This window comes from Petaurus breviceps, unplaced genomic scaffold (assembly GCF_028583685.1).
Source record: "Petaurus breviceps papuanus isolate PSGF00001 unplaced genomic scaffold, PetGlider_PUasm1.0 226, whole genome shotgun sequence".
Taxonomy (NCBI): Eukaryota; Metazoa; Chordata; class Mammalia; order Diprotodontia; family Petauridae; genus Petaurus; species Petaurus breviceps.
Genome location: NW_027185890.1, coordinates 1,588,653 through 1,616,422, shown reverse-complemented (window position 1 = coordinate 1,616,422; position 27,770 = coordinate 1,588,653). Strand labels below are relative to the sequence as shown.

Below are 27,770 nucleotides of genomic sequence, written 5' to 3'. Positions count from 1 at the left end.
AAATTAAACAGAGACAACCAAAGGACCTGTCACAGAGGATTGATAGTGTTGATTTATTCCGGATTGAGGAAAAAGACTGCTTATTGGTGACATTCTTTAGAAATATGGTGACTAAAATAAAGGAAGTATTAAAGAAGTCTTACTTTCAGGGTAACAAATGCCACCACTAAAAATATTTTAAAACATTTTAAACATTTTTGAATAACAAAAGAATGTTTCAAAAATACCTATGATTTTAAAGTGTTCATATTAAGAGCATATATCTGATCCTTCTACAATGGCATAATAGACATGAAAAACTATAATCCTACAATTTTTTTCCTCTGGTCCAGAAACCAAAAAGGAAAACATCTTAATTTACAGTCAACTTCCACAATTATTCACTTTTCTTCCACTAAAAAGTGCTATTACAATGCTAGGTTGTGGCATGGATCTGTATCTGAGTTCTCGAAGGCTATGATGGTGGATCCCACTTTAAGCACATCCCTTATTTTCACACATATATGTTTGCACAAGTAATCATAGCTCATCTTCTGCTTTCACTTAATATTTCCAAAAAGATAGTAAAATTATTGTAAAACATAATCAATTACAAAGTAATTGCTCCTAGTAGAACTGGCTGTCTCAGGGACTAATCCAGACCTATCCATCTAATATGAGTTCTATGTATTATACTTGGATTCATTCAATGACATTAAGATTTTCCATTAATTATTTTAACTTCTATTAGCATAATAAGTTGGCAAATTCAGAGTTGAGAATTTTAAAAAATCATTTGTCAGAGGATCTCTGAAAGTAGCTATCCTCTGTACTTGGAGTTAAGTTCAATTTAATCATTTGCTTTTATTATTTTATTTCTGGACCACCAAATAAAATTAGTATTTTCATATACAAAGTTAAAGAGAACAAGGATGGCATATGAAGCCACAAACTACAGCTTGCTTTTTCTTCTAGATTAAGTTCAGTATCTAACTTTTAAAGCTGACCTGCCTGTCTGTGGTTCTTTCTGGCTTTTCTTCAGTTTACTTCTATAATTTTTTTTAATGTTTCAATGACTCTTCTTTCTTATTTCAATCCTTCTCACACTCAACTCATCCTTCACCCCCTTTAAGGGAAAAACAAACACACACCAAAATAGTTGTAACAAGTCTGCGGTCAAGCAAAATAAACTAACATAATGGCCGTGTACCAAAAAGAATGTCCCTTTCTGAGCCCTGAAGCCCTCATCTCTCTAGGAAGGAGGTGGGCAGCATGCTTGGTGCTCTGGAGTTTGGTTGAACAATGCAATACCTTGTTTTTAAGCATTTAGAACTGTTCACAGTGCCTAAGGCTTTTCAGGTTGTTTTGCTTTATAATGCTGTTATAAATTGTTTTCTAGTTCTGCTCATTTTTAGTTCTTAATCAGTCCATACAAGTCTTCAAGGGGGCCAATTTTAAATGACAGACATCAACACAATTTACAGACATTAACACAAATTAGTGAATACTTCAAAAAATTTTATAACTAATTTACTGGTTTTAAAATTCATATAGAATTGAGATCGAATCACCAAAATTGTATTTGAACTGATCTGTGGTAAGAAAGAACTTTGAAGCTTCTGGACATACATAACACGTTAACTATATTATATTCATTCAAAAATTAATTGATCTTTCATGCCCCAGGAACTGATGGATATGCATTTTACTACAAATATGTTTTCTAGAGTTCTGTGATTATACCTGGTCGGAAGTTAAGTATTAAAAGTACAAAGGCCATTGAACTCTCAAGACTGATTGAAGTATTTATTTCAACTTTAAATTTCTTTGCTCCTTGGTTTCATACTCCAAATCAATAGAGCAGAAAATAATTATACTGGGGCCCCCATTCCAACTTTACTAGTACAATACTGATCTTCTAGATGGAGGTATAAGTAAGAGGGAAGGAGAGGCACATACCTGTAAGCAGACACAAAATTAGTTTGGTAATAGAACATGCTTACATCTCTTATCACTCCATAAATATAAATCATGTCATTATTCATTCCAACTTCTCTTATTCCTAAATCCCCCTAGAATTTTTCCTTGCTGTCTCACTGGGATGCTATAAGAAAACCTGCCTTTGGTCAAATATCATGACCTTGTTGAATTAAATTAAATTTAAATTTACATAGCAGTTTAAAGTTTACCAAACATTTCCCTGCTCATAACCCTGTAAGTTAGGTAATATCATACTTACTTAAAAGGAGAGAAAAATGAGGTTCTGAGAGATTATTATGACTTTGCAACAGTCAAAATGCCTAATAAGAGTTAGACATGAAGTTCAACTCTATTCACTTTATCTTAGTGCCTCAGAAACATCAAAAAGGCTCAGAAATAAAGGGAAACAATGTTCAATTATAGTAAATGAAGCAATTTTTAGAGCCCTAAATGTTCCTTCAGTAAAAATTAATCCTTTTTTGTCCAAAAGCATTCTTTGTTTCTTTTCCAAGATGATGTTTCTTCTTCATATAGTTCCTAAAAATAAAAACATGATTTTAAAAAATAAAGCATTTTCCTCAACAGTAAGTGTAAAAGTTCTGAATAAAATAGTCAAACTAAGTCTCCTTCCATTTAAAACTCTCCTGTTTCATATGAACTTATAAATTTGGTTTTTTTAAGTCGTTTTTTTAAAGTCATTACTTAAATTCTTCAGCATCAATTGAAAATCTCCTCTGGTGCCTCCTCATGATAAATAAAGTGAATAGAAATGAATTTCCAAGATTAGGCCAAAGTATGAGTTCTACCAGGTTGCTGAAAAGCACTGAAGTATATATCAGATGACAATTTATATCTATTGTCTAAGATTTAGTCTAGTTAAGTTCCCAAGGATACTTCCCCACACAAATGGCCATAGCAACTCAAGATGATCATTTCCTAAAATGCAGAGACACAGATTCCAGGGTAGGTTAAAAGGGTACCCAAACCTACAACATCAAAACCTAAATTATTTTTCTCTAAACATAAGAGTTTTCCCTATCAATAATTAGATTACTAGATTGTTTTAAGTACTTAAGGTATGATGGATTTGGGTTCAGTCATTTACTTTCTGTGTGTTTGGTCAAATCCCCTTATCTCTCTAGGCTTCATTTAATAGGCCATCTATTAAAACAAAGGAGTTAAACTAGGTGAACTTGAAAAATCCTTTCCAGTTCTAATTCTGTGAACCCCTTATCCCACTCAGTTAAATAAGGGATATTTGCTATAGTGCTCTACAGTCCTTTCTATTCCCCTTCTGTTCTCAAAATACAAACTTTAATTATACAATTTAATTGAGGAATATGGGCATAACGCCCTTTCTATTCTCTCTACTGATCAACCACAACCTCTCTGGAAGTAGGGGGAAAGTGAGCCAGTCTCAATGGAATTATGTCCCTGTTCCCTTTCTAGACCAAAATTATAATCATTTTCTATGCAAAATCATGGTACATGCCAACAATCTAACTAGAATTTCTTTTCCTATGAGTTTCTTAAAGAACTGGTTTTTGGAAGCTCATGTTTCTATGTTACTGTCTATCCTTGACAGTAGCCTTAAACAACAGGGCCCCTTCTCTTGTAATACAACCTTTTTTTTGGTCTGATAACACTCCTTTACATATTTTCAAAGAGTCTTAGTCAAAATGGCAGCTGGCTATCATCTAAGCACTGACACAAACCTTAACCTATTTGCAAAGACAGAATACTAGTTGCCAAGAAAAAGAATCCCTTTCACTCTTTTTTTTTTTTGGGCAAACACACACTAAGTTTTATTTAGGGGTGGGATGGGTATTTACATGAGGGAGGTGAGGGGTATTGTCACATAGAATTTGGGGTAGGGGCAAAAAGGCAGACCAAACAGACTGGCCCCCTCCCTTGCTCCACCCCAGGAAAGAGGGAACAGCCAGAGCCCAGGAAGACCCATTTGTGGGAGGTGGTAAGGGGAAATAGGATGGAAACAGGGTACAGAATCCCTGGGCTGAGGGGCTCATAGATTTGTAAACATTGACCACTCTAAGAAAAGGGGTGAGGGCCTTTCACTCTTGACTAAATGAATCCTAAGAAGAATTACAAAAGGAGAAGACTCCTATTATACTACACAAGAATAGAAAGCTAAAGTTTAACTAGTAAGGAATTGATGACTTTGGTATTATTATTGGCTCTCCAGGTTAACGATAACAGCTCATACTTTTATAGCACTTGAATATTTATAAAATGGGGCTATATATCCTACATATGGGACTAAAAAGTTACATAATTTACTCAAGATCATATAGCTAGTAAAAAGCAGAGAAAAGGCTTGAACCATTCATTACCTTCTGACTCCAACTACTTTCAGCATTCTACATTGCCTGGGCAGCCATCTAGTCCTCACGCATTTTAAAAAGAATTCTGTTTTGTCTTTTTCTCCAATATCATTGTCCCACCACTGTTCAATCTCACTTCCCAAGAACTCCACTACCCATATTTCTAAGAAACACTATTTGCTTAGATCTAGTTTCCACTGATAATTTAATATAAACCTTGAAATCCTATTCTAGGTCAAACCTCATTTTCTATGCTCTGGTGGCTCAACCATAATCATTTAACAACAGAAATAGCACTTCTGTCTTTGGAAATACTCTATTTGCTTACAGTGTCTAATACCTAGGAGGTAGTTAATGAATATCTGTTATTTGTTGAATTGAATAAAATTACTTCTTTCAAGATGTATTGTCCCTGATGGCTATTAGAAGTTCCCTCCCATATTTCCTCTACTAAGATATATAAGAAGAAAGGATATGAGCATCTTACTTTCCTGTCTAGTTCTGCCATGGGTTCAGAAAAAAAACAAACCCCCAAAACAAAAAACTAGAATCCCTTATAAAGCTGGAATAAGGATTATGACCTTGGGGCGGCCAGGTGGCTCAGCGAGTAAGAGCACCAGCTCTGGTGTCAGGATGACCTGGGGATCAAATCCGGGCTCAGATACTTAGCACCACACCCACAAATAACTGGCCATGTAACCTTGAGCAAGTTACTTAACCTTATTGCTTTAAAAAAAAAAAGGATTATAACCTACCCAGAAGGTCACAGGACAGGAAATGCCCATGGATAGGGCTAAAAGACTTTTTAAGTAACAAGGATTTCCTTAAAAACTATCAAAGTTAACTGAGAACATGTCTTTGCCCTCTGAATTCTACAAAAAACAACCAAAAAACCTAATTTAAAGTATTTCTTAAAATATAAGTTGATAATCTGAATTTTCAGGGAATTGCTTGCAAAAAAATCTGTTTTCTTATCCATTTTTATAGTAGCCCTACTATTGGTAAAATGCTTTTTTGTGAACAGGAGACTTTGTATCATTGTCATGATACTTTTTTTCCCCACTTAGCGCTATTATCTATTCAAAATGGCAGCATATGTATTTTAATGAGTTTTAAAAGTAACTTTACATTAAAAAAAAAAACCCACAACTTTTTATTTAACACGAGTGTGTGTGGGGGGGGGGATGTTGGGAGGGTTAAGGAAGATTTAGAACAACTTTATCTCCTCCTTAATAAAAAAAAAATTATCTGGAATCAGAAAAGGAAAAACTATGAGGTGTTTTGTAAAGTTTCAGTGTCTATGATGTGGCCAAGGCCCAGATTTCATGTTTTTTTTTATTTAAAATGTTTCTTTATTTAAAATTAGTTGCTAATTTTTAATCCAATGTATACTATGTATCTAAATACTTCTATATGGAATATAATGTCATTTTAAAGTCCTAAATATTATTAACTCAGTTCAACAGAAAGTCAATCAATCAAATAACTTATTGAGGGCCTATGATTCAATTTAAGACTTAGGTCTTCTGTAGAGAAGTACTATAGAGTAGAAAGTGACTTGAAAGCTACTACTTCCTGGTTCTAGAGCCAAGTATCCTACTTCTGACACATATTAACCATTTAACCTCTTGTCCAGGCAACACTTTCAGACTATAAATTTCAAAGAAGGTGACAATTTGCATTGGGAGTAAAATCATAGATTTATCCTAGCCATACACATATATACATACATATTTCACACACACACACACACACACACACACACACACACACATATTTCAGGTACCATAGTGGATACAATAAATGGCTATTGCTCTCAAGGGACATAAATTCTTCAAATTAAAAGATATCAAGAAAATAAATTTGAAGGAAAGATTAATTTGAACCTGAGTGGGCAGGGGAAAAGTATGAAAATGAAAGATAGTATGAAGAAGGGAAAATATCCCAGGCAAGTGAACATATAATTAGTAAAGTATAAGCATGTTTGAGGAACAATTTATAGACCAAGTTGGCTAGAATTCACAAGAAAAGTAACAGAATGTAAGGCTGAAAAGGTAGACTGGGAATAGAATGTGGAGGGCCTTGAATGACAGGATAAGAAATACTGACTTTGTTCTATATATTTTAGGGTTTGTAAATAAGGGAGGAACATGCCATGAGGGATCAGTGCTTTAAGAAGCTAAATGTAATAGATCAACCCTAAGGTGATAAGGATTCCTCAGCATATATGATGCTAGAAAATTCAGGAATAATATGTAACATATGGAATATATTATAATTGTAATATGTAATAATATAATACACAATATAATATATGATATATCCTGAGCATATATATATATATAAATATTTTCAAGTGACAAAGTCACATATCAAGTTTTTTACCTTTTTCCAAATTGGAACATTGGCTTTTAATGTATCGATAATATATTTTACAGCTTCAAGGGATGCAGCCCTGTGTGCTGAAGACACAGCAATGACCACACTTGCGTCTGTTACTGGAACTAAGCTGAAATAAGATAGAGGGGAAAAATGTTTTAAAATAAATTTAAACAACTTGTATTTTAAGTAATAAGGGTGATCTGCTAAGTACCACTCATACCTAGAGTTTTCTATAAGAATATCATATGGTTCTTAAACATAGTGTTGAAACTATATTCTGTACCAAAGTTGTATCCAAATAGGAAAATAGAGCCAATTTGTTGCTACACATCTATTTTGTCTTTTAGAGAAGGAAAAGAATCAATTATATTGTACACATCATGCTGAATATTTTATGGTACATCTGAGTAGAGAAAGTCTTTTCTACCAATTTCTATCATTCTATCCATTGTACATTGTACCCCCAATAAACAGAGACCCCATTTCAAAAACTCCCTAGAAAACATGAAACTCCATTACTTTTTTTCCACTTCTTTTACCTCCTCATCATTTCTCTTAATTATATAAGAATATGAACGAAATTAAATTTCTGCCAGTCACTTTACTTTAAAAAGAATATCTGGCATGATAGGCAGGCTCCATTAAAAAGTACAACGTGATTCTTCAAAAGAAGAAAAGAAAAAAAGTCTGAGGGTACTGGTCCATTAGACTCAGGTCATGGACAACTGAGAATTTTCAAGAATTTTAAGTATGTCCTATAGGCATATCTTCACTAATTCCTACTGCTATCAGACAGAGCACAACAGTGTTATTGATACTAAGGCACACGCTATGTGTAGAAAAGACTGGAATAAATTATGCTGATGAATTTAGTATTTGGAGAAAAAGAGAAAAAGGAAAAAAAAACTTAAAAAGAAAGCCAAAGGTGAAATATAACAACTGTCCTTAGATTTTTACTACATATCTATCTTTCTCCCTTGACATATATAGCTCAGTTGCAGCATTATTGTGTCAAATACTCCATATTATGATCAACACAAGTTTTAAAACAGAAGCAAATGGCATTGAAATTGACCAAGATGAAATGAGGCCCAACTCACCCAAGCCGATGGCACACGGCTATATGCCTGACTGGCCACTGCTGTCTAACAGCGACACATATTTTTCTGACTTCAGATTCTGCCATTGGCACATATGCTTCATATTCTAAGCTAACAACTTTTTTTCCTTCAAAGTTATTTCTTGTAGTCCCTAAAATAGAACAAAAAATTTAATTGGTGACAAATCACATATTCCTTAAAAAAAACCCAAATATTATGTATCAAAAGAAAAATGATTTTTTTCTCCACAGAATAAACTTAATCAGTCCAATATTAACTTAAGTGCTTTTCCAGAAGCTATGTAGTAATTGTAATTGACTATCTACAGACTTAGATTTGAGGAAAAAACCGAACATGGAATCATTATCATAGTCTTCCAAACCACACAAAATTATTTCACTCAGAGGAATGAAACAGCGTTCCTCTTATGGCACCACTAGGGAATATTCAACACTCAAAAGAAAATAATTGATGTTACTGTATTGTTTCTAAAATAGGAGAATTATACTTCAACATTAAGAGAAAAATAGGGGGTTGCTAGTCAGGAGGACCTGAGTTCAAATCCAGCCTCAGACACTTAACACTTACTAGCTGTGTGACCTTGGGCAAGTCACTTAACCCCCATTGCCCTGCCTTCCCCCCTCCGAAAAAGAAAAAAAAGAGAGAGAAAGTTAAAGATTCCGAGTAATGACTGTACGTGTTTTCCTGTTCCTTACATATTAGAATTTGAGCTGGAGTTTTTTGGAACTCACTAAAATACTAAATAAAATATTAAACAAATAAGTTCCTTAACTTCACATTGTCAGAATATTTATTAGTAAACCTTGAAAATTTTGACTCAGAAGTCATGTTTCAGCTGAACAGAAGCAACAATCAGATGATTGGATTGTTCCTGTGCTACTTAGAAAAACATGAAAATTAAAACTCACCCACAAACAGAGAGACAGCTCCACAGACAGGAGAAATCACCAACTGTGAGACTTCATCTACTGAGAGCTTCTCAGAAGTAATTTTGATTATGTCTTTAGGTTTGTCTTCAACTGCACTCGTAGATTCCCTAGAAGCAAAAATATTTCCAGAATTCACTTAGCATTATTATTAACCTTTTCCTTCTCTTCTCAAGTATTAGAGGACCAAAAACAAAAACAAATGAGATACTAGATGATAAGGTGGAACTGGTTGGACACTGAGGTTGGAAGTCCCTAGCTCACAGGCTAACTGTGCACTAATGTAGTGAGTTAAGCTTTGGGAGAGACAGCCTTTAATTTACGTTCATGTAAGATATAGCAGGAGTAATTATATGTCAAGTATGATGACAATAACAGAATTGTTTCATATTCACATCACACCCTGCTGTTTACTAAGTGCTTTCTTTATAGCAACTTTGTGAAGTATTATTATCTCCATTTTACAAATGGGGAAAAAGAAGCTCAGAGCACTGGTGTAACTTGTTCGAGGCCATAAAATCCAGAAGGGCCAGAATCCTTCTGCAGCTACAACCTGGTCTTCAAGGACCTTAAATTTCAAGTTGGCCCTGCCGACAATGTCTCCCCTACAGACCCCCTAGTCTCTGGAAGGACAAATAAATCAGTTCTGATGATTCACTTCCTCCCACTCCACAATTTCCCTAACTGCCATACTATCACCTGCCAGGGTGAGGGACACTTCTTATTGCATCTAGCAAATGGGATCCTTTTACACACACCCTGACCCTGAAGTGGGCTGTCTCCACTGCCCCTCCGTTCCTCTCCTGCACTGGCACTGCTCTTGTACTCAGTCCCAAAGGGTTTAGCTGCAGCAGTGAGAAGGGAAGAATAAGCTGATAATTACAGCACAAGTCATGACTGCGACTTGTGCCACATCCTGGCAAAATCCTGGCTATATATTTAGGGAAAGAAAAGTTTCTTCCATACTGTTACTGATTACCAAACTACAGGCCTAGAATATATAGGCAAGGACAACTACAGTCAATTCACCACCACACTTTCTTTCTACCTCTTTTTCTTTGAAAGAACCATAATCAGTGACCAATCTTTGGTCTGGAAATTTTAAAATACAAATTATTTTCCACAGCCATAATTTATGTTACTTATACTGTCTACACCACTGCAAGAATCATTTATGGATAGTTCTGAGATTATGTAACACAAGTTCAGAAATTAGTTTTTTTTAACTGTAGAAATGAAACAAATTCATATGTATGAAATATTCTTTCTGATATACATCTAGAGAAGGTAAACAGTATTATATGTATGTAAATATATACATGTGTATTCATATGCATATGTGTATGTATATATTTTATATTACTATAACATTTGAAGGCATGTATTTAGACGTAAAGAAAATAAAATTTTCTAAACTTTAAAATGGATAACATAAACCATGTCACATTCTTTCTGTCTATATTAGGCCAAGGCTGGAACACAGATACACATTAAACACACAATTAATGTCAGATTTCAGTTGAATAGCTTACAAAGATATCATGGCCCTGGTGGGCCACAGTGGTGCTACCTCAGGCACTGCTTGTAAGGCCCACACAAAAGAAACATGCTATCTCCCTTATAAAGTATAACATTTTCCCATTCCAACAATGAAGTGATCCTTTGTTCATTACATACTTTGATTAGGATCCTTGTGCAAGTGAATAAAACAGAACCAAAATAGGAAGCAGTGGTACAAGAGAAAAAGCAATGAGTGTACAGTCAGAGGACTTATATTCAAATTATACGTCTTTATGACTATTATGTACATGATCTTGAGCAAGTCGCTTAGCTTCCCTGGGTCTCAAATTTCCTTATCTTTAAAGTGAAGGAATCAGACCAGATGCCCTCTGAAAGTCCCTTCTTGTTCTAGAAATTCTGAGGGGTGGGGAACCTGCAGTCTCAAGACCACATGTGGCCTTCAAGGTCCTCAAGTGCAGCCTTTTGACTGAGACCAAGTTTACAGAACAAATCCTTTTATTAAGGGGATTTGTTCTGTGAAGTCTGGATCCAGTCAAGGGGCCGCACTTGAGGACCTAGAGGATCACATGTAGCAGGTTCCCCACCCCTATGATTGATTTTACAATGCATGAATGCTTCAGATTGATATTAATATGGCATTAGAATAGAAATAACTGGCCCAGGCACATAACAACACACAAAAAAACCCCAGCAAGCCCAAGAGAATTGCTGACAAGTTTTCTCATATATTTTTCTTCTACATGACACTGGTAACAAGTGGAAATTATACATACCCCAACAGCCCAGAGTTATTATCCTCCACTAATGGGGGGAATAACTGCAATTTCGTCACCTGGTTGTAAGAACAGGAGTTGATCTCCAAGCTGGACATATTCCTGACGAACAGCAAATATCACCTGATCTCTTACATCAGCTAACCTGAAGAAGACAGAAAAGCTAAACCATCATTTTAAAGAAGGTATCAGAGTTGTGGTAAGTTTCTGAAACCAACAACTGAAATTTTATTCTTCTCAAAATCCAAAATGTGGAAACTCAATCCAGAGTAGATATATTTCTTATTCTTTTTTTTTTTTTTTAAGCAATCAGGGTTAAGTAACTTGCTCAAGGTTACACGGCCAGTTATTTCTGGGTGTGGTGTTGAGTGTCTGAGCCCGGGATTTGATCTCCAGGTCGTCCCAACACTGGAGCCGGTACTCTTACTTGCTGAGCCACCTGGCCGCCCCTAAGCAATTGGGGTTAAGTAACTTGCTCAAGGTTACACGGCCAGGTGTTTCTGGGTGGGTGCTAAGTGTTATATTTCTTATTCTACAAAGCTAGGAAGCACACAGAAAAATGCATTAAAAAAAAAACACCAAAAACAAGAATTGAGACATTCATGAGAAGAATGGAAAAGGTTAAAAGAAAAAATGAAACTACACAATAGATGATATACATTGCTCTACATATTACTCTCCCTTTGTATGGGATAAGTTCACTTTAAGAAAGAATTCAATAAAAAAAGGCAAATCTCTTGCTCAAAATCAATTTTTTCCTTTTCTATCCCTAGTGGAAATAGAATACTTTATCCCTGCATTCTATAATTTTTGTTTACCGATAACACCATACGTCAAGATTTAAAACTATTAATGTTGAACTTTTTTTACCAATATATTTAGGAGAATATGATTTGGCTTGGTACATCCCAGATTGTTTTTAACAGAATTCTGTTGTACCCTCAGATGATCATTAAATGCCATTGGAGGTATAAACTACCATTTTTGTTGGGTGAAGTTTACCAAGCAAGCTTTCACCTCACATTTTGAGTAAAAAAGATCTGATCTTTTCAGTCCATCAGTCAAGCCCTTTCACTGCTCTCCCCACTTAAGCAAAAAGATGACATCAGATTGCTAATAAACCAGCAGCTGAGTGATGAAGATAGTATTTACTATAAAGTGTCTTTTTCTTGTCTTCACCTGTGATTTCATCCTCTAGTGTTGATGATCAGTGACTCATCTATAACTAAAAGTCTTAAACAGTCTTCTGAGGTACTGATTCATTAAATGGCTTGTCCATCATCATACACATGTAAGAGACAGATCCTCCTGACTCCAAGGCCAGGCCCCTAACCAATATTCCACTCTGCCTTCTTTATGTGGGTCATGCAACATTTTAAAAAATATATGCTGAAGATGATATATACTAGGCCATAGGAAAGGAGGATTTCCTAATATCTAGGAAAGCACTATAGAGCCAAATGTGTTTCCACATGATCAGGCATATGAAAGACCTCTTTTTTTTTTTTCAGCTTTATGAACAGGCAGGCAAACTCAAAATAGCATGTGGTTTAAGTTCAACCTCAGGTTATACTTTTAGCTTGACTCTAAAGAGAGGTAGATACAGGGGCAGCCAGGTAGCACAGCGAGTAAGAGCACCGGCTCCAGTGTTGAGAAGACCTGGAGATCGAATCCCGGGCTCAGACACTTAGCACCCACCCAGAAACACCTGGCCGTGTAACCTTGAGCAAGTTACTTAACCCCAATTGCTTAGGGGCGGCCAGGTGGCTCAGTGAGTAAGAGCACCGGCTCCAGTGTTGGGACGACCTGGAGACCGAATCCCGGGCTCAGACACTCAGCACCACACCCAGAAATAACTGGCCGTGTAACCTTGAGCAAGTTACTTAACCCTGATTGCTTAAAAAAAAAAAAAAGGGAGGTAGATACATGATCATGCTACAAATCTGTGTATTCTCTCCTGAAAGCTATTAATCATTACTAAAATTATCATGTTAAATATGGTACCATATTATATCTACATGAAAATATCTACATTAAACGTCTGTTAAACATTAAAATTATATTACAGAATAAGTACAAAAATAATTTATAAAAATGTCCAAAAGTTATTATAATTATTAATGTTCTCAAAACTTTAAAACACCACATTTTGCAGATAAGAAAACTAGGGCCCTAGGAGGTAATGTGAGTTACCTAAAATTACACTGGTAAAAAGCAGCAAAGCCAGCATTCAAACTCATTTCTCCTGACTCCAAATTCAATTTTATTTCCACCACATCACATTAACTCCTATGTCTGCCCAGAAAAAACAAAACAAAACAATCTGAAAAATGATAGCATTTTCTAAAAAAAAACCTACCAGTAAAAACCAACAGTGTATGCTATTTTTTATATCATGTTTGCAGATACTTAAATCCAGACGTTTAAATTCACTCACTTTTTTAGCTGTCAAATTTACACATTTTGTATGAAACAGGGGAACATGTTGTAGGAACTGGAAATAGTGGGAAGTAACTGGATCCAGATTTTTTTTTTCTTTTTGGAGAGAGAAAGGTAGGTTAAGTGACTTGCCCAAGGTCACATGGCTAGTTTTGTGTTAAGTATCTGAGGCCGGATTTGAACTCAGGTCCTCCTGACTCCAGGGCCAGTGCTCTATTCACTGAGCCACCTGGCCACCCCAGATCCAGAATTTTTTGAAGAAATAAGGACCAGTGATACTATTTAAGATCACTCTATTTACTGGTCAGGACCAAAGTCCACAAGGTGTCCTCTCCCTCATACAGCAAATCATGGTCCTATTCTAGGATGATGTCAGCTAACTTGCCTATGTAAAAAAGAAAAAAAAAGAGAACTCGCAATATATCATAGTCAAATGAATAAATAGCAACAAAAAATAAACTTGTGAACAATAGAAATATGGGAAAGAACTGGAAAAAACAAATATTTGTGAAATCATGAACAAAGATTACTTAATTCATCTGTGTCAGGGAAGAGCAGTTGTGCCAATTGCTGATATGTTCACACAGAATTGTGCCATGGGGATGTACCTTCAAGATCATCTAGTTCAACTCCTTTTTTTCAAAGAAAAGTAAACTAAGGTCTAGAGAGGTTAAGTGACTTGCCAAAGGTCATATGGCCAATTTGGCACAAACTCAGGACCCTCTGACACCTGGTACTCCTAGCACCATTTCCAATATGCCATAATGCCTTCTTTATCCTCTGGAGACTATACGAATCACATGTCTCACCAGAAGAAAATGACCTTTTGGGTGAAGTCTAGTCTACCCTGTTAACACCAAATGGGCTATCAATGATCACCACTCAGGACTGCCTTTACTCTGGAAATGGGGCAATGGCACTTAGGACCACACCTTACCAAATGTCTCCCACCCTCACCAACCCAACAAATTCCACAAATGTTAAACTACCTAGGATGTCGACTTTCAATCTCTTCCCACAGCTTCAGAGACTTTATTTGTTGTGGGACAGAAATGGTCTCTGAACGAACACCTGCTAATTCAGCACTTCTTGCAAAATACAACACAGTAACCTACAGAGAGCAGAGGAGAAAAGGTCATCAATAACATACCACTCTTATTTTTCCTCCCAAGTAGAAGGAACAACAAAAAAAAAACTTTAGAATTTTAGGAACAGTCCTTCATGACAATATAGTCTAATTCATTTATTTATCAGATGATGACACTGAAGCTTAAAAAGTACACAAAGTTACATGTAATTAATGCCATGAATGGACATTAGGTTTTATTGACTTCCCAGTTCAGTGCCCTTTCCCAGGATACCATAAACACTCAAAAGCTTAAATTACCATACCCTGAAAGTATATAATTTTAATTACCTAGGCAGTTTTGCAAACAATAAGCATTGTAAAAATGTTGAACTAAAGAGTTTTACATATTAAAAATACATATATAAAATTGTCAATAAATCAACAAATTCAGACCTTGAGAAAATTAATAAAATTCTTTGTTGTTTAAAAACGTTCAAGTTTTCAAATTCAAACTCCAGTGGAATATATTCCTTAGGTCGGTCCTCAAACTTTGAGGTTTCATCTGTCATTTTACTGACAGCAAATAACTCACAATCTTAGACCTGTTTCATTTTTACACCAGTCAGGAATAAGGACTTTGACTAGTAAGCCAATTAAAAAAAAATTATACCAGACCAACTAAGTGAAAATTTTTATATTCTTTATTGTGAAATAACTCACGGATGCATTATCTTAACAGAAGGTGCCTTAGTTTCTTCCTCTACAAAATGAAGGGGTTGGACTGGATGATTTCTAAGGTTTTTTCATATAACTCATGTCTTACTGTCCTATGACCCAGTTGCTGACGATTACGTTACATAACATACGAAATAATATTAACATTTACAAAAGCAGGTAGAAGAGGGTGGGTACAAGCAGGGACTGAAATCATAATGAGGACTTGAAACACAGGTCAGACAGGTTAATTAATTCCCAGGCTCACTAAGAAATTCTCGAAACCCTGAATTTAGAGGTATTTCAAGGAAGTTAAACAATACTCCAAAAAGCAAGGCAAAACATTAACTACCATACAATCATCAGTTCTAAGTTACTGAAATAAATTCATCACTGGACAATTTTACACAAGACATCTTTTTCTTTAAGAGGACACATGATCCTGCCATTTTAAAAAATTCAAATGCTGTTCCGAGCATCTGCAACAAAAGTTACAACTTTACTAATCACTTTCTAATGCTAAAAAGGTGTTTGTATTATTCTTACTGAATTCAAGGTTTGTACTGATAAGAGTTGGAAGAGTAAAAAAAAAAATGAGGGTGAGGCCAGTTAGGGTTCACTTGAACCTGACACAAGTCTGGCTCCAAACAAGCAAGGTGAACTTTGAAGTGACTGCACAAATCTGAGGGGAAAGAAGGAACAGAGGTGCTTTTTAAAGAGCCTTTCCTCTCAATATCCTCAGGCATAGTCTGTTACCGAAGCCACAGTCATCTCAGGCCAGATCATAGGATCTGGAGCCAACCTAGGAGTTGGAAGGGACTTCGGAGGCCATCCTTTTGCAGATGAGGAAATCAAGTTCTAGAGAGGCCATGTCATTTGCCCAAGGTCACATAGGCAGTAAGCATCAGAGGCAGGACTTGAACCTAGGTCCTCTAACTCAAGACAATAGTTAAAATTTGAAAAAAAAAATTTAAATTTAAATAGTTCATCCCTGCTAATGCATCCCTATCATTCCTTTTGTTTAATCATTTTATTTTTTTCTCAATTACCTGTAGACAAAAAATAACATTTTAAAAAAAATTAACGAGTTCCATGTTCTTTCCTTCTCCTCTCCCCCCTTTAGAAGCAAAACATTTGATATATTATATATGTGTAGTCATGCATAACATTTCACATTAGCCATGTTGCAGCAAAAAAAAAAAAAAAAACCACAGACAAAAAACTTCCAAGAATGGTAAAGAAAGTTTAAGAAATACGCTTCAGTCTGTATTCAGACTCCATTAGTTTTTTCTCTGGAAGTGAACAGCATTTTTCATCATGAGTCCTTAGAAATAGTCTTAGATCATTCTAATGCTAAGAACAGCTAAGTCTAGTCATTCACAGCAGATCATCCTTCAATATTGCTGTTACTGTATACAATGTTTTGGTTCTGCTCATTTTACTCTTTATCATTTCTTTAGACAAGATTTTCTCCTTTTTCTTGGGGAAAGGGGAGGTAATAAGAGAAGGCAGAGATCTAGCCTAGTTAGTGTGGAAATATGACTGACTGGTGACCCACTGGTTTACTCAATCAGTCAACAGTTATTAATTGCCAACTACGTGCCAGGAACTATGCTAAGCAGAAGAGGCAAAAGGCAGTCCCTGCCCTCAAAGAGCTTACAGGGGAGACAAGAAAACAAATAAATACAAAGCAAGCTACATAATTACTCAATCAACATTTATTAAGCGCCTACTATGTGCCAGGAACTGTACTTATCTCCGGAGACACAAATAGCCAAAAGAAGGTCCCTGCCCTCAGGGGGCTTACAATCTAAAGGAAACAACGTGCAAATACATACCAACCAGCTATATACAGGGCAGCTATGGCATAATAAAACGAAAGAACCACTCCATTTTCTAGGATCATAGATCTGGAGCGAGAAGGGACCCCCGTGGTCATTCCCGGCCTAAACCCCTCATTTTCCAGATGGGGAAACTGAGGCCCAGAGAGGCGAAGGTCACACAGCCGGGGTCCTCACCTGGCTCTGCTGCACCATCCCGCCCCAGGTGCCCTTGACTCCGGACACCAGCCGCCGACCAGCCAACTCTCCATCGGAGGCGGGGGCAGAAAGGCGGAGGCAGAGGAGGAGAAAAGTGGAGAAGGAAGGCGGGGACCCGCAGCGACCAACAGTTTAAGACAGAAAGCTAGCAGACGCCTCAGCAGAACACAGGGGCATGCGCAGACACCAGCCGGAGAGAGCCACCTCGCGCGACGTCTGGGAGTGCGGCCCCTCCCACTTCCTTCCGTCAGAACTCCCCGGATTGTGATATCGCGAGAGCTTCCGCTCTTCTGCTGTCTCGGGAGAACTGGGTCGTGGCGTCATTTAAAAGCGCCCGACGTGGGCGTCGCCTGTAATTCATCGGAAAGGGCGAGGACCCTTAGAAAGTAAGGTTTTGGGTTTCTGCTTCCTTTCTTCGCGTGGACGACTTTGAGAGGGACCGCGGGGCTTCTTATTGGGGAGGATCGTACTTTGCTGGGGTGACCCCCGCACAGCTGAGCTCGTGATTTCGCACCCCCAGAAACGTGCTCTTCCAAATGACTTGCCCGTCGCTTCTGAGAGTGTCCCTCCCAGGCCCGGGCCAGGGTCCAAACCCCCTACTTTACTCCTCCCTTTCCAGCTTCGTAGATACCTCCTTCACAACTTAAATTGCATTATTTAATTCAGCATTCTCCCTATTTACGCAGTATTTACCACCCCACCACACACTCCAAGTCAGGCTCCTTCACACTTTTCGGGCTTTCGCGTTTCTGGTGCCCACCCCTTACACCAATGGGTCAAGAACTCAACATGCTTCTTGTGGGGCTAAGGACAGAAACTTAAACAGCGCCTGCCCTCCAGGAGCTTAGGTTCTATTTCAGAGATAATCAGTACTCCGACAGCTGGCAAAGTAGTCTTAAAAGGTGGGACCGATGATTTTTATTTCTACTCAAAAATCTAAAGGGACTCCCAGTTACCTCTACAATAAAATTCAGGATAATGGAGTGTTTCAAAGCCTATTGCAGACTGACTGAAATTTACACCCATTTTTGCACTCAGTTCTACAATCCATTTTTTTTATTTGCTTGTTAGGTACAAAACTGGTACTACGTTCTGGGAATACACTGACAAAACAATCCCATCCGTAAGGGAGCTTATAGTACATTAGGTGGGGAAACAAAATACAGGAAAACAAATTCAAGCTAGATGCAAAGTAATTAAGGAGAAGATTCACCAAAAGTTTTATTTAAACTGAACCTTGAAGGGAGTTAGAAATTCTAAGAAGTGAAGGTGAGAAAAGTGAACATTGCAGGCATGAAAAGATAGCCCATGCAAAGAGATGGAGGAAAGAAAGGGAACATCATGACCTGGCAGCAGCAAGTATGCCAATTTGACTAAAAGGTAAGAGTACCAAGACAATATCATGAAATCCATTTGGAAAAATAGGGAGAAGCAAAATTCTGAAGGGTTTTAAATGATAGAACAGTTAATATATTTTTTTTTATTATTAAGCAATTGGGGTTAAGTAACTTGCTCAAGGTTACATGGCCAGTTATTTCTGGGTGTGGTGCTAAGTATCTGAGCCTGGATTTGATCTCCAGGTCATCTCCACACTGGAGCCGGTGCTCTTACTCACTGAGCCACCTGGCCGCCCCAACAATTTATATTTTATAGAGGAAACAACTAAAGCTTGTTTCTTGAAAGGAATGTACTGGATTGAAGAGGAGAGCCTAGAGATAAGGATACTAATTAGGAGATAGAGTGCAAAGAGTTCTGGATTTAAAAGCAGAGGATCTTGTTTCAGATCCTCTGTGGTTCTGCAGAAATCATTTCACTTGTTTGAGCCTCAGCATCTTTAAATGAGTAATTTCTGTAAACTTAATTAGTAGGTTGGACTGAATGACTTAGAAGATCTATTCCATCTCTAAGTCTATGATCCTAAAATTTCCATAATAGACTCGGAAAGGTTAAGTCATTCACTCAGGGTCCCACAGTCAATTTCTGAAGTAAAACTTAATCCCTCATTTTTCTTCTTCCCATTTAGTGTCAGATTTCAAGTAAATGTATGATAAGGCCAATAATATTTGGGGAAATGTATTTACATAAATAAGCACTTGCACCAATTGAACCATATTGTGTCCTCTCACTTCTCTAGTCTTTCAAGTTACTGTTTAATATAAATTGTGCTAGATTCAAGAATATACTACTAGTATAGTTCCAGGACATTGAATTGTCTCCATCCTCTAGGGCCTGACCTAGATAAGAATGGAAAGGCTCAAAGAAGGTCACTACTAACTGAGAAATCATTTTGCTTTGGCAACCCATTTAACAGGTAAAAATACCAATGACTCTCAGTCCTGTAATTCCTTCCATTTCCAAAATGATAGTGGCAGAATAGTAGAAAATTGCCATGAATCAATACCATGAATTACCATCTATGCACCTTAATGAACTATTTGTATCTAAATGTGAATTTTTTTATCCATTGACCAACAACTTGAGTGCTATTGGGGGACTTGAACCCCATGGATATTTCCATTAACACAAGTTCTCAAAATGTGGTCTGGTAATTCCTGGGGGTTCCCGAGACCCTTTCGGCAGGCTTAAGAGATCAAAAATATTTTCATAATAATATTAAGGTACTTTAATTTCTAATGTGGTAAATATCAGTAGATATAAACAAAAACTTTTTTGGTGATCCTCAATTTTTAAAGGTGAAAAGAGATCTTGAGATCAAAGAATGAGAACCAATGTGTGAAATGAAACCAGGAGACATAAAGAAGTTACAATTAAATGAGATAGCTCACAGGTTTTCCTTCAAGAAGCAAATAAAGGACTTGATGGAGTTGATTTCATCATGTACCCAAAGGAAACAAGAAATATCATTTCAGGTATACTTTTGTCATCTTCTTTGAAGTATTCGTGATGATATCATATTAACTAGCACTCCCATGGAGATAATTGCAGCTTAGTACCAAACTCTTTTGTCAAAGAAAAAGAAATAAAGAAATTATAGGAAGAACTTGATACAGTTCTCCAAACTAAGTCAACATAAACTTTGATAGACAGTGACTTCAATATGAAAGTAGACACAGGAGTGGATTGTGACATATATAACTCATGTCTGTCTAGATGATATCCTCTTATTTAGTTGAATTATGATTATTTTCTGGGCCCAAGATGATGATTCAGAAAAAGGGTGATATTTTGACACAGGTCATATATAAGCCATCGTTCGGGATCAAAAAATGAAAGACTTGTGGGGTGGAGTCAAGGTGGTGGAGTAGAAGCAGGACTTCCATGGCAGCTCTGGCATCCACCTTCCCCAATTCATGTAAAAGGGGACTCTAAACAAACTTTGGAGGTGCAGAACCCACAAAGTGACACAGAGAAGCTAACCTCCCCTGAGGACAGCCCAGCAGGCCGGCAGGAATCCGCCAGTGCCCAGCTCCACCAAGAGGTTTTAGTCCCAGGGTGGGCCTGACCAGCCGCCGGGTGGAGGGACTCCAGATCACCAGCATCTGTGGCTGTTTCCAGATTTATCAACATGTAAATGTGAAGGACAAAGTGAGAGGTCAGTGCAATGTGGACTTTGGGACCAGTAGTTGGGAGAGCATTGGCTTTTGCCCCCAGGGCAAGAAGCTGCTGAGGAACCCCTGCCGTGCATCCGGCGCCACTTTGTAGCTTCAGCTCCTGGCCTGCAGACTGTAAGGGGACCAAGTGACCAGTCTAAGGGGTAATCGCCCTTGCTTTAATCTGCTTGGATCTTAATTGTGGTCTAGGGTGGAGGTCCTGGAGTGTGTGAACAGCTTGCCAGAGCGTGTGAAGGCTTCAGAGAGAGTACCCAACTTATACCTCCGGCAGCTGAGAAAACCCCAGCATTTGGGACTAAAGCTCCCCTGTCTGGTGGCAGAGTCCTACTGTGGCAAAAAGCCCAGGGGTCAAGTGACTGAGGGGTGACATGACCAGGTAAAGGAAACAAAGGAGACAGAAGATTCCAACATTAGACTCCTATTTTGGGGACAAAAAGGAGCAAAGCATGGAACAGGAGGAAGATAGTGAAGTCAGAACTGCTGCACCAAAAACTTCCAAGGAAAATACCAGCTGGTTACAGGGCATAGAGGATCTTAAGAAGCAGATAAGAGAAGTGGAGGAAAAATTGGGAGGAGAAATGAGAACAATTAAAGAAAATTATGAAATGAGAGTCAAGAGCCTTACTGAGGAAAATCACACCTTAAAAAACAGAGTAACTCAACTGGCAAAAGAGGCTCAAAAAGGCAATGAGGAGAGGAATGCCTTAAAAAGCTGAATTTGCCAGATGGAAAAAGAAGCTCAAAAGCTCACTGTGAGGAGAATCATTCCCTCAGATTTAGAATGGAGCAAAGGGAAGCTAGTGACTTTATGAGAAATCAAGATGATGTGAAACAGATCCAAACAAATGAAAGAATAGAAGACAATGTGAAATATCTCATGGGAAAAACCAATGACCTGGAAAATAGATCCAGGAGAGATAATTTAAAAATTATTGGACTACCTGAAAGTCATGGTCAAAGAAAGAACCTAGAAATCATCCTCCAAGAAATTCTCAAGGAAAATTGCCCTGATGTTTTAGAACCAGAGAGCAAAATAGAGGTTGAAAGAATCCACTAATTACCTCCTTAAAAAGATCCCAAAAAGAAAACTAGGAATATTATAGCCAGGTTCCAGAATTCCCAGATCAAGGAGAGAATATTATGAGCCGCCATGAAGAAACAATTTTAATATTATGGTAACAAAATCAGGATAACACAGGATATGGCAGCTTCTACATTGAGGGATTGAAGGGACTGGAATATGATATTCTGGAGGGCAGAGGAGCTGGGATTAAAACCAAGAATCACCTACCCAGCAAAACTGAGTATCATGTTTCAGGGGAAATATATGGTCATTCAGTGGAATAGAGGACTTTCAAGCATTCTTGATGAAAAAAACCAGAGTTGAATAGAAAATTTGACATTCAGATACAAGAAACAAGAGATGCTTGAGAAGGTAAATGGGGAAAAGAAATCATAAGCCACAGATCAAGGTTGAACTATTAACATTCCTACATGGAAAAACGATAATTGTAACTGATTAAACTTTTCTCAGTATGAAAATAGTTGAAGGGAATAGAAATATGTGTGTGTGTATGTGTCTATATCGGAGGGTATACGGGCATATGAATACTTATGTGAATGTGTGTATATATGTTTATAGGTATACATAGTAGAGGGCACAGGACCATGTTAATAGGAAGGGATGATACTTAAAAGGTGAAATTAAGAGGTGAGAGAGGAATATAACTAGAGGAGATGGGGAGAGACAGAATGGGGTAAACTATCTCATATAGCAGAGGCAGAGGGAAAATGATTACAATGAAGGGGAAGAATAGGAAGGCAAAAGGGAATGGGCCAACCTCATTCTCATTGAATTTGGCTCAGGGAGGGAATGACATACACACTAAATAGGGTATCTCACCCTACAGGAGAATAGGGGGAAGGGGATGAGAGTGAGAATGATGGAAGGGAGGGCAGGCTGGGGAGGAGGGAAGTTGGAAACACTTTTGAAAAGAGACAGGATCAAAGTAGAGAATAGAACAAGTGGGAGGTGGGATAGGAAGGAGGGAAATATAGTCAGTCTTTTACAATATATCTTCTATGTTAATGTTTTGCATTAGCTATACATGTACCACCTGTACTGAACTGCTTATCTTCCCAGTAAGGGTAGGTGACAAGGGAGGAAGGGAATGAATCTGGAATTCAAAGTTTTAAAATCAAATGCTTAAAATTATATGTATACTATTATTAATACTATTTTACATGTAATTGAGAAATAAGATATACAGGCACTGGGGCATGGAGATCCACCATCCCCTATTGGAAAAGTTGAAGGGGATATGGAAGAAGATATGGGAGAGAGCAGACTGGAGGAGGGGATATCCTGTGAGACTTCTATTTTGGGGTGGTAGGTAGGGGAAAAACAGGGAGAAAATTTGTAACTCAAAATCTGGTGGAAATTAATGATGCAAATCAGAAGTTAATAAAGCATTTAAAAAAAGACTTTAAAAGTTTTTAGATTACTTAGTATTCACACACTGAATCTTGAAAAACACCAAATTTCATTAAAAAATTAAATTTACACCTACAAGAAATTGCTTTGAATAATTTGAGTATTAATCATATTGCAATCAAATAATCAAATCAGTACCAAATTAGAGATAATATTTTGTTGATATTACTAAATAGTATTAATACCTTACATGAAATATGCATGTTAAAGTAATAAGGCAGATGTAGTAGGAATGTAGTGGGTATTCCCAAGTAATGAGAACTTTGTTCTGGCAATTATTATAGCTCCCTATACAAAGTGGTTGGCATAGGCCTGAGGTGTATCAAACTAAAATAAAACTAATTTGTATATGAAGATCTCTGCTGGACACAGATTGACTTAGTTTTTAAAATGTAATGTTAACTGTTTTCTTGTAAATTTATTTTGTTAAATATTTCCCAGTTATAATTTGGTAGTGTTGTGGCTGTATGATATAGTTAATATGGTAGAAAGGAAAAAAAGCTTGGAATAATAGCTTTGGAAAGTGTGGTACCGAGTTAATCAGGGAATTACAAAAGGAAGGACAGATTGTTGTACACTGGTAAGGGGCCAGTTGGAATTAGATAATTGAAGTTGAAGTGATTACATAGTTTTCTCCAGGGTCATTCAGCAACTCAAGTAGGATTAGAGAAGGGCAGTGTGTGTAACCTCATGTTTTTGTTAGATGAGGTATGACTATCAATGGACTGAAAGGGCAAGGGATTTAAGGGTAGCTAATAGTGTATGGTAAACTGGCCACTGATGGGGTCAGTTTCTAAAGAAAGAGTAGGAAGATCATAGGATCATTGGTTTAGAACTGGAAGGGACATTGGAGATTAACACTAAACACAGAATACTATCCATCATAGCACACTTTATCTCAAGCAGGATAGAAAGACTGGGAAAATAAGGGAAAATCGAGTGACCAGTGGTTGTGATGAGTAGATTTGGGAAGGTTGAGACAGGAGACATTGGATGAGAGGAGGCTATGGTCAGAGAAAATCTTAGAGTTCAGAGGTCATGAAGTGGAATGTTATTAGTGATTGTGAGATCACAAGGGTATAAACATCAATATATATGGCTGAGGTATAATAAAGTGTAGGTCAAGGGAGCTGAGGAGGTTGATGAAATGGGAAGCCAGAGTATTTAAGGAGATATATACATGTATGACCTCAAATGTTAGGGCAGGGTTTAGGGTAGGAAGGGAAACTGAGCCAGGTACTACTACATTCCTTAAGAAAGGAGAGAGAATGACCTTAAAGGTCCATAAATGACTATGTCAAGGAGTTGGAGTGGATGATAATGTTGCATGGGATGAACCTCAAAGGAACAGACAACACTGAGTGCAGCAGTCTGGAAATAAGAGTAAGGAGCAAGGATTATACTTTCTCTTCTTCCTGGCCCAGTCTGGGGACTGGGTACTTATGTCTGAGGACATTGGAAGAGGTTAGCCATGGAAAAAGCCAGGTTTTCCTTTAAACAAACAAAAAGAATGTAAATTTATTTTGTTAAATCTTCCCCAGTTATAATTTGGGAATATTGTAGCTGTATGATATAGGAAATATGGTATAAAGGAAAAAGTTTGGAATAATAGCTTTGGAAAGTGTGGTACGGAGTTATTCAGCGAAGAACAAAAGAAAGGACAGGTTGTTGTACACTGGTAAGGGGCCAGTTGGAATTAGATGATTGAAGATGATGTGATTACATAGTTTTCTCCAGGGGCATTCAGCAGCACAAGTAGGAACAGTGAAGGGCAGTGTGTGTAACATCAGGTTGGTGTTTGATGAGGTATGACTCTCAGTGGACTGAAAGGGCAAAGGTTTTAAGGGTAGCTAATAGTGTATGGTGAATTTTTTTTAAGTCAACATATCAGAGATTCCAGAAGATGAAATGAAATGAAATGACAGGTTGGACTATAGAAGCTAAGGTAAATAGGGAAAAGAATATGGAGAGAAATAGGATGAGGAGGGGAGTATTTTCATATCAGCAGATGTTGACTGACGTATGAGACTAAGGAGAATAGAACAGGAAATTTGCCTATTCTATTCTGGGGAGGGTACCTATCTTCTGTGTGAGTGGTTTTAAAAGTGAGGGCCCTGACCTACTGGGAGGGCATGCCATAATCTTAAAAGTTATATGATCAACTAATGAGAAGATGTGTCACATCACATACTCCCCACGTTAACTAAACCAGAGAACTGGACTCTAACACAACCATCCTGGTTCTCAGACTTCCCAACTCTATCCCTTCCTTCTGCTATGCTAGTTCTCAACCTCCCCATTCTGAGCCAGGCAGAGGAGGTTGCTCAGGTCAGTTTTGACTTAACTGTAATCTAGGGACCCACAACAATATTTGTGCAGGTACTACTGGGAAAATCCCTCCTTCAGATCACTTTGTGGTTGAGACACACAGCCTTGCATTCACCTCTTTTCATCTTGGGTTGGACAGAATGAGATTCACAGTGTAAGCAAGTAGATATGAGCTGTAATCTCCTCTCAGAGCTCTTTATTTTTCTCCTAAACTAATCTCTCTTCCTAACTTCATTGTTACTGTTGAGGGTAATTTTTCTAGTCATCCAAGTTCATATATTTGGTGTCATCTTCAACTCCTTACTTTATCATCCAGCATGTCCAATCCATCAGTTGCCAAATCGTTTTCTTTTTCCATCCACAATATCTTTTACATCTGTCCCACTTTCTCTGTTCACACAAGTTACTTCAGGCCACCACCCTGGCTCAGACCCTCATCACCTCTCTCTTGTACTATTGCAATGGCCTCTAATCTGTCTCCCTCAGTTCCCCATTTCCAATCCAACCTCTATAATAGCTGCTAACCTTATTATCCTAAAGTGTAGATCTGGTTTTGTCACTCTCCTACTAAAACTTCAAATCAAATCAAATATTCTCTCTTTTTTTTAATCTATTTAAAATATCAATTTTTGTTTTATCATATACATAAACTAATAATGTGTACACTATACACATGTACTAACAACACACATGTATATAATTTGTAAAGAACTAAATGTACACCTTTTGGGGATGGGGGGTTGTGGGTAGATGTTTTTTACAGATGGGATATGTGATGAAAAAGCTTGGTGACCACTGCTCTAGGGTCTTCTGATGATAGAGAAAGGAGTTAGGGCAGATCATTATTGCCTCTGATTCTTGGAGGGCCAGCATCCTATTTAGTTCTCCAAATCTAGTTAACATATATCTTGATAGTGACTTCATTGTGAAGGTATGCCCAGGTAAGGTCACTAAAATTTGGGTAACCTGTGCCAATTCATGGTGGCAGAGGAAGGAAGAGTGGTGATTAGGTTTCTGGGGGTAGACTGAACTCATGGCTCAAATTGAGGGTGGATGGAGAATAAAACTCACCCAAGATATACCCTACCTGTGGCCCACGCCTGTGGTACTACATCCTTCAATACCTGCAGAGAGGTAAGGCTTGGGATCTGAGATGGTTTAGTGTCCCAGATGAAATGCCCCCAGACGCCAAGAAATAATGTTGAGCTCCCTTCAGAATAGAGACTCTGATCGTAATAAGCCAGAACAGGAATGGAGAGGTATAGTGTAGATACATTTTCTTATATCTGTTACACACAATGGGGGTGGGACACAGAAGAACACCATCCTAACTTCTTTCAGCCTTTGAAACTGCTTCACTCTTTAAATCTGTTAGGATACTAGGACTCCTGGGATTTTTATTTTTTACTGTGCTTTTAGTACATCATAAAAAGTGAACCTGCAAAGTAACTATAAAGTTTTGCTTGAGAGGTTTTCAGTATGGGTTATCATAAGCTATAGTGGAATTTGTAGCTCTGAAAAACACACATACATGTACACACGCACATATACATATATGTACACATGTGTGTATCTGTATATATACATATATCTGTGTATATTTATATATGTATCCCAATCTATCAAGAACATGGATCATAAAAGTCTATCAGTTATTACTTCTATATAAGGAAAACACAATCCTTGATGACAATCCCAGAAATATAAGGCATGTGATTATTACTGCAAAGAGGATAACAATGGAATTTCTCCTCTTTGGGGCCATGAATCAATGGGGACCTTCCTAGGAAGTAGAAGGAGTATGTGGGAGGGGGGTAGAGGGAACAAAGAGGTGAAGAGAGAGAGGAGAAGAGGGAGGGAAATGTAGAATGACAAAAAAAATTTCAGGTTACAAAACCAGACCTCTAGTTTTGTTACCTGGCTCAGCTCCAGGTCATAACCCAGAGACGATCCAGGATAGCAACCAGGGTCAAGAGAGATGGGCAAGAGATAGAGCAAAGCCAGGATTCACTGTAGACACATCATAGAAGTCATGTTGTCTTAGCCAGTATGCAGTTAAGAGAAGAGATAGGAGAATGTCTTGGCTCTTAT

General features: G+C 37.6%; 1 protein-coding gene and 1 long non-coding RNA gene across 3 annotated transcripts; one reads left to right on the top strand and one right to left on the bottom strand.

Annotated features, from left to right (window-relative positions):
• Positions 1–1,771: 1,771 nt before the first annotated feature.
• On the bottom strand, positions 1,772–17,434 carry MOCS2 (molybdenum cofactor synthesis 2). 2 transcript variants are annotated; one of them, XM_069095293.1, is made up of 6 exons: positions 17,265–17,434; positions 14,453–14,574; positions 8,713–8,840; positions 7,784–7,934; positions 6,687–6,810; positions 1,772–2,496 (listed from the first exon to the last, which is right to left on the bottom strand). In XM_069095293.1, exons 1-6 carry the CDS (start codon positions 17,280–17,282, stop codon positions 2,428–2,430), a joined length of 612 nt encoding a protein of 203 aa, XP_068951394.1. In that variant the 5' UTR covers positions 17,283–17,434; the 3' UTR covers positions 1,772–2,427. The 2 variants fall into 2 exon arrangements, with proteins under 2 accessions (XP_068951394.1, XP_068951395.1); XM_069095294.1 differs by lacking the exon at positions 17,265–17,434 and adding an exon at positions 11,025–11,169.
• A 120-nt stretch (positions 17,435–17,554) lies between these two features.
• LOC138166835 (uncharacterized) lies at positions 17,555–20,274 on the top strand. The gene is made up of 2 exons (XR_011169743.1): positions 17,555–17,671; positions 19,979–20,274. It is a non-coding gene; the product is annotated as an uncharacterized lncRNA (long non-coding RNA).
• The last annotated feature ends 7,496 nt before the right edge of the window (positions 20,275–27,770 follow it).

Coding starts and splice junctions, on each gene's coding strand:
- MOCS2 (XM_069095293.1), bottom strand. Junction 8,841..14,452: donor ATTGAAAGTCGACATCCTAG/GTAGTTTAACAT, acceptor TTTTGCTTCTAG/GGAATCTACGAGTGCAGTTG. Junction 6,811..7,783: donor GCCGTGTGCCATCGGCTTGG/GTGAGTTGGGCC, acceptor ATCTTATTTCAG/CTTAGTTCCAGTAACAGACG.